The sequence below is a fragment of the Elephantulus edwardii genome, unplaced genomic scaffold (genome assembly GCF_000299155.1).
Source record: "Elephantulus edwardii isolate Elephantulus edwardi_28Jun2011 unplaced genomic scaffold, EleEdw1.0 scaffold00046, whole genome shotgun sequence".
Lineage (NCBI taxonomy): Eukaryota > Metazoa > Chordata > Mammalia > Macroscelidea > Macroscelididae > Elephantulus > Elephantulus edwardii.
The window spans coordinates 6,334,634-6,341,956 of record NW_006399796.1 but is presented as its reverse complement, the minus strand read 5'-3'; the positions used below and the strand labels follow the sequence as shown (position 1 = coordinate 6,341,956).

The 7,323-nt window shown below is 37.4% G+C and overlaps 1 protein-coding gene across 1 annotated transcript; it reads right to left on the bottom strand.

Annotated features, from left to right (window-relative positions):
• Positions 1-6,591: 6,591 nt before the first annotated feature.
• LOC102871736 (ferritin, mitochondrial-like) lies at positions 6,592-7,323 on the bottom strand. The gene has a single exon (XM_006886023.1). The coding sequence runs from the start codon at positions 7,321-7,323 to the stop codon at positions 6,592-6,594; it is 732 nt and encodes a 243-aa protein (XP_006886085.1).

The following is a 7,323-nucleotide window of genomic DNA, read 5'->3' as shown; positions in this document are numbered from 1 at the left end:
GTGAATGAATACTACCTAAAATCTTGAGAAGAAAAGTGACACGATCTGACCTACATTTTAAAAGAAATTCTTGAGTTGCTTTGTGGAGAAATGATTATATGTCATCAAACGTGGCAGCAGGAAGACTGCTGGAGAATGAAATGTCGAATATAATAATGTAGGACAAGATTATTGAGGCTTTTATCTGAATGACAATTAAAGTTGCACAAAATGGTAAGATTCAAAATTTATTTTGATGGAAAACTGGATAGAATTTCCTGAACAAATGGAGTAAGATATGAAAAAAAGATTTCTAAGATTGACTCTTAGAAACTGATGTAATAATGGAATTTCTCTCTCTTTCTCTCTTACACACACACACATCATGAACTGAAATGCACAGATTTTGGGAGTGGTACAGAAAGGAAGAGTATGGTTTAGCACAGACTAAGTTTGAACTATTGGAAATCTGAGCTGAAATATTATTCATTTATTTAGAGACATTTGTAAATATTGATTTCAAAGTAGAAGTAAAGCAATCTATATAAATATATTATTGTTCAACACATATATGGTATGTAGGAAGCACTGGTGGCCTAGTGGCAAGAAGCTGCACTGCAATTCTGAAAGCACATTGTTCCAAGCCACTAGCTGCTCCATGGGAGAAGGATGGGCGAGTAACCAGCCTCTGAAAACCCACTAGCCAGTCAGCTATAGATCAGCTCTAACTTGATGATGCACCACCACAACAATGATATTTAAATAAAATGCTTCTGTTTGGAACATTTAAGGAGGAAGTTTAAATATAAAAGGGAATTTTGGTGGCTTAGTGGAAAGGAGTCGCACTGCCAACCCAAAGGTGAACAGTTTGAATCCACGAGCTTTTCCAGGAGAAAGATGGACCTCTTATACAATTTGTTTTGTTGTTATTGTGTACCATCGAGTTGGAACTGACCCATAGCTGACTTTCCAGTGGCTTTTCAAAGGCAGTTAATCGCACAGGAGGAGATTGTCCATCCTTCTCCTGAGGAGCAGCTGATGGGTTGAATCACATGCCTTCTGGACTACAGCACAGCTTCTTGCCACTAGGCCACCAGAGCTCATGCAGTTTGCTCCTTCTGAAAACCTGCTGAAAGATCAGCTAAGGGTCAGTTCTGATTGAACTGTTATAACAATGACAGGATAGATTTAAAAGAAAAGAGTCCAATAAAAATGGTTACTCTGACCAGGAGACACTAGAAAGAACTGATAAATCCTGTCAGTTGATTATAAGACTGAGGGGGGGGGGGAATCTAGATTTAAGGACTTGTTTGCTTCTTTTGGTTACATTGTCAAGTAAAATCAATCTATAGACATCCATTTAGTTAAAAAAAAGGAAAGTCATTCATATGAATTGACATGGTGGCTATAACAATGAACTCAAACATAAAAAATCATGAAAATGATGTAGGACCAGACAGCATTTTGTTCTGTTGTGAATAAGATAGTCACAAGTCAGAACTAACTAAATAGCAGCAACTATAAAGAGGAATAATAATCAGTGATGACTTTGACAGAGAAAACTGTTTGATATGGTGGTTAGGACAGAACTGACAAAGTGGAATCAGGAAATAGAACAACTTCCCAAGAAATATTATAAAACATAACTAAGTAGAAAATAAAAGAAAAATGTTTTTGCTGGAAGGAAAATGAGTTTAGAAACGGTACATTCAGATAGCCAACTGACACATGAAGAAATGCTCAAAATAACTAGCAATAAGAGAGCTGCAAATCAAAACCACAATGAGATACCATCTCACCCCAGTAGCAGTGGTAATGTTTAATAGGTCAGCAAGCAATAAATATTGGAGAGGATGTGAAGAGATTGGAATTCTCATGCTGTTGGAGGGATAGTAAAATGGTATAACAACTCTGGAAGGCAGTTTGGCATTTTCTCAAAAGGCTGAACATAGTAATTCTATATTACTCAGCTATTCTACTGCTAGAGATACATCCGGAGGAAAACTGGACTGAAACACAGATGGAGATTTATACACTGATGTTCCTAAGAGTATTATTCACAATTGTACAGACATGGAAACTGCCCAAATGTCCATCAACAAAAGACTGGTGAACTGAATGATGAAATAAATGAGAAATTGTGGTACATTCACACAATGGAATACTATGCAACACTCAGGACTTTATATATAGTATAAAACATGAGATAGCCTAGACAGCAATGCTGAAATGAACTAACTCAGTCTCATAAGGACAAAGACTGCATAAGACCATTATGACAGAAATAGAAGGATAATTAATAAGATGTGTGTAAAAATACAAAGAGGGGATGGGAGGAGGACAGGGAGAATGAAGGAAGGGGGAAAATCACAGGGTCACAGAGTCTGGTGGATAGAGGCAGGGAGTTAAGGAATTAGGAAAGATTCAGTGAGGACCTGAAAAGACAGGGTGATAGTGGGCATAGATCAAAGGTGATTGTGTAAAGCGTGGTGTATGCAAATGATCATATGAAACAATATGAATGAAGTAATGTGAGACACAATACATATGAATAAAATACAATGTATTTGAATTTTGTATACAAACCAATATAACATACAAAGATGGTAGTATTTTTGGAAAAAAGGCTAAATAAAACCGTATTTATATACTCATGAGAATCATCCAATAGGACTAAGACAAAATTGCTAATGCAAAGGAGAAAATACTTGCTGTATTGTCCTTGACTGAAAGAATGGCACATGACCAGATAATGATTTATTTTCTTTTACATAATTTTGCTATCAATAGAAATCAACTGAGTGGCATCTAGCGTCCTTATGGCTAGAAATATGTAGGTATTTTGAGATTCAGGACATGGTAGAAGACTGACCTCGGGAGGCAATATGCATGCTCCAAATATTGTTTTTTAGGGTTTTTTTTGTTGTTTTGTTTTGGTTCTTTTAGAGAACCCATTATGTAATTATAGATTTAAATATATGGTTAAAGAAATTATTGGGAAAATGTGCAGTTCTCATGTGACTATTTCTAACTAGTGAAATCAACTGACAGTAGTGCTGAGTGATTTGGATTTGAAGATAAATGAAAGACTCTAGAATGGACTATTAAACTCTTGACAGAAATGTAGGATAAGATATATCACTATTCAGAATGTAAATATAGAACCATGCACACATCGGAAACTAGACTTTTATGAGACAACACAATATCTCACATGCCATCATTATTTCACTTATATCATATTGACTGACTAATTTCATACTACTCCACTCTATGGGTTACAGTTTTCAGTTTGAAAAACACTTGTGTGGGAAAACTGAAGATGCAATTTTATAATATAGCAGGAATCCTGGGCAGCAAAATAGGTCTACTTATGGATAGAGCATATAGTGACATTGATCAGCATAATAAAACTCCCAAGCCATTATGTATTCTTACTTCACTTAGTAAATCTCCTGCTGAGATTGTTCTTTTTTAATCCTTCATTCTCCAGTCACCCTTGTTTAATGCTCGTCAACTTTACTCTCCTACACCATTTCCGTAACTCCCTCCATCCAATCAGTTACAATAATAAAAAATTAAAAAATCCTATAAAATGAAAACACTTTTACTAGATTCTAATAATCTTATTTCCATTCTTTTCTTTAAATATTCTAACTTTTTAATATAATACATTCATAAAATGAAATTTATAACAAAACAATAAAATAGTGAATGTAAGGGTTTTTTGGACCGTAAAATAGTAGAGAGAGATTAGAAAGTTACATCCCTGGAGGAACAGACCTCCCTTCCTGAAAGGAAATATGTAGGGTGTATGTGTGAAGATAGTTTTATTATTTAAAAGATCATCTATTTTCATCTGCAGGTGAATATATTTTCAGTCATATTACATATCTAGCTATATATCCATAATGTCCCAATTCCTGGTCATAGCATAATTCTGGTTTGTAATATGCTTACTTTAAAGGTAGTATATTGTGACTTTATACCAACACAATAATTTTTTAGACTAAGTCACATTTATTTAATAGCAGAAAATTCATGTGGTTCATTTTGTAATGTACGGTATTATAATCTATAACATTTTGTAGAATGCAAGGTAGCAGCCTTGCACATGTGCTTCTCAGATTTCAGAATGAAGGGAGCACAATTTGCCAAGGTCCCTATCTACTGTGCTCTGAAATCGATTCAACACTTAGTTTGTTTAAAAGCAAATCTTCCTCTGAGTTGCTCCCAGTCAATAGCTAAGTGCTGCAAAGGCACTTGGGCAGTTCTGTTTCTGGTAGATTTGGGATTTCTATAACAAGCAATTTTAGCTTGAGGTTTCCCCATGAGCTCTGCAGAAGTTTCCTTAATACTATGCACAACCTTCTTTTCCTAGGGATTACGTTTACATGGAAACTGACTCTTCTCCCTGTTTCCTCTCAGGTTCTTTCCACTTTCTTGCAGAAGCTTTTCTGTTTCTCCTGATAAATTTCTTGCATATTTAATCCTACCTTGATGCCTGCTTCTCTGGGGACTGAAATTAATACAGTTATTAAAATTGTTTTGTGAGGCTTTTTTTTTATAATACCAGATTAAGTTTCTTACTGCTCAACTGTTACTATATATGCTTCTGAAGATAACCCTTGGAGGCACTGCTGTAATTCACTGAATTAAATTCAAGGTCCTCTCCTCACCACCTTCTCACCACTTGATGCCTTCAAGCCAGTTTTTCAAACACCACCTAGTGCTCTAGACTACCCCAATGGTTGTTCACTAAATGTTCTCCCATGTATCTATCTCTCAACCTCCTCTAAAGAAATCATCTGCCCAACAAGGTGTGTCCTTCATTCCAGAGCCTTTCTACACCAATATTCTTTTCCTCCATATTATAGGTTACATAAGGTGTTTTCTGAAGTCATTCACTTTTTTTATGTTATAAAAAGCGAGCTGTATAACACACCTCAGAAGCCTTTTGAATCAAGACTCAGATGTTGACTGTTCCAGTGTTGTTGTTGTGTGGTGTCAAGCTGGAACAGACTCATTAGTGATCTGCCAGTGGGTTTTCAGAGGCTATAAATCATGCAATAGGAGATCACCCACCTTTCTTCTGTGGAGCAGCTGGTGGATTTGAACCACTTGCTTTTGGGTTGGCAGCATAACTCTTTACTACAAAGTTGTTAGAGCTCCATACTGGTTTTTCTAGTAACATTATTTTAAACAAAACAACACAAGAGAGTAAATAAGTTTCCAAACTGAACCACATGAAATGAATTCAAGTTTTTGTGTTGTTAGTTATTTTTAATCACAAGATTCCCACAACTTTTAAAAACTAAAACACATTGTGACTTTCCAAGGCCCGAGTTTGTACATTAAGGAGCTTGTCTCAAATTTATTTTACTACAAAATTAAAAATCGTTAGTGTTTCTTGGAACACACTTTGAGAAAGGTAAAAGTTATTACTACATTCTGCATATGTATTTTTTATAATGTTATTATTGAGTTCTACCAAGTCAGAACTGACTCATATGTGACATTCTAGTCAGTTTTCAGAAGCAGTAAATCTATTAATTTCTATAGTACCTAACACTATAGGTAATAATATACCTATTATTATTATAGATATTAATATATGTGTATCTATATACATATATTAATGTATATCAATATAGATATTTTGATGATGATGAGCCTTCAAGTCGAGCACAACTCATAGATAACGTATGAACAAAAGGCCTGAAGTCCCTCTACAACTATCAACATTTATCAAAGTTCATAGAGTTTCCAGAGGCATATTGTTAGGAAGTGGATGCCACTCCTGCTTCCGAATAGATATATTAGATTATCTATCCATCTATCTATCATCTGTTATCTATATCAAGCCATGATTTTTTTTAGTCACTTGTTATTTCTTTGAAAGCTGGACAATGGCTAAGGATGACAGAATAATTTGTTTTTCAAATGTGGTGTTGGAGAAGAGTGCTGAATATCCCATGGTCTGCCAAAACAACACACAGACATGACTTGGAGAATGTGCTGCCTGGGTGCTTCTTGCAGGCAAAGATGATGAAAGTTTTGTCTCACACACATTGAACACATTGCTAGGAGAAGCTCTTCAATGGGAGAGGGACTTCATGCTTGGGAAGATGGAGGGATGTCGAAGGAGAAGATCCTTAACCATGTAGACTGACATGGTGACTGAAGTAGTGGGCTTGCAGGTGTTGGAGATTGTGAGGATGGCACAGGATAGGACAGAGTTCAAATCTGTTGTTCATATGAGCACTATGAGTCACAGCGACTGAACAGCACCTAACAATAGCATACATATCATATATATGTATATATTACATATATTTGCAACTTGAGATTGTTAGTTTGCATGTACTTTTAAGTCACTATGCTTTCACCCTCCTTTTTATAATAATATCCAGATCTACCTTTCAGGTTGAATAAAAAAGTATCTTGATCTGGCCATTAAATCCCTGTTACCATGGGGACCATGGGGATAAATTAATTTTCTGTACATAGCACTTTATTAAGGAACCGTTTAATGGAAGAATATAAAGGTGAGGTTTAAAGGGAACGCAAGCAGGAGACACCTGACTGAGTCTTAGAAGACAGCCATGAGGTTTAATTCTGCTTTTTTTCACTCCCAAGGGTGTGTTTGTCAAAAAGGTACTCCGCCAGGCCAGAATCTGGAGCCCCCATCTTAACCAAGTTGTGGATGTAGTCACTTAGTTCTTTGATTGATTTCACTTGCTCATTCAGATAGTTGGTCTCCAGAAAGTCACACAAATGGGGGTCACTTTTGTCTGAAGCCAGTGCGTGCAATTCCAACAAGGACTGGTTCACATTTTTTTCCAAGCTCAGAGCACATTCCATAGCTTTCAGACCATTTTCCCAGTCATCGTGGTCGGGTTTCTTAATATCCTGCAGGCAGATCCGGCCTCCCCTCTGGTTCTGCAGGTGCATCAGCTTCTCTGCATGCTCTGTTTCCTCCCTGGACAGGTTAAGAAAATACCTGGAGAAGTTGTTCAAGGCCACATCATACCTGGAGAAGTAATAGGCCATGGATAAGTACACGTAGGACGCGTAGAGCTCGAGGTTGATCTGGCGGTTGATGGCAGCCTCAGCGTCCGGGTGGAAGTTCTGGCGTACCCGAGAGGGAGTGGCGACCGTGGGGGGCTCCCTGGAGGAGGCAGCGGCGGCTAGACGGCGGCATGGGGCCCAAGAAGCGCCCCAGGGACCCGAGGAGCGCCAAGAGGCCCAGAGTGGTGGGAGCACAAAGTCTCGCCACCCTCGGCGCAGGGACACCAGCGAGGTGTTGATGTGCTTAGAAAGGACCAAGAAATAGGTCAGCAT

Bases quoted from the DNA above. Each gene is read 5' to 3' on its own strand.
- LOC102871736 (XM_006886023.1), bottom strand. From the start codon at position 7,323: ATGCTGACCTATTTCTTGGTCCTTTCTAAGCACATCAACACCTCGCTG.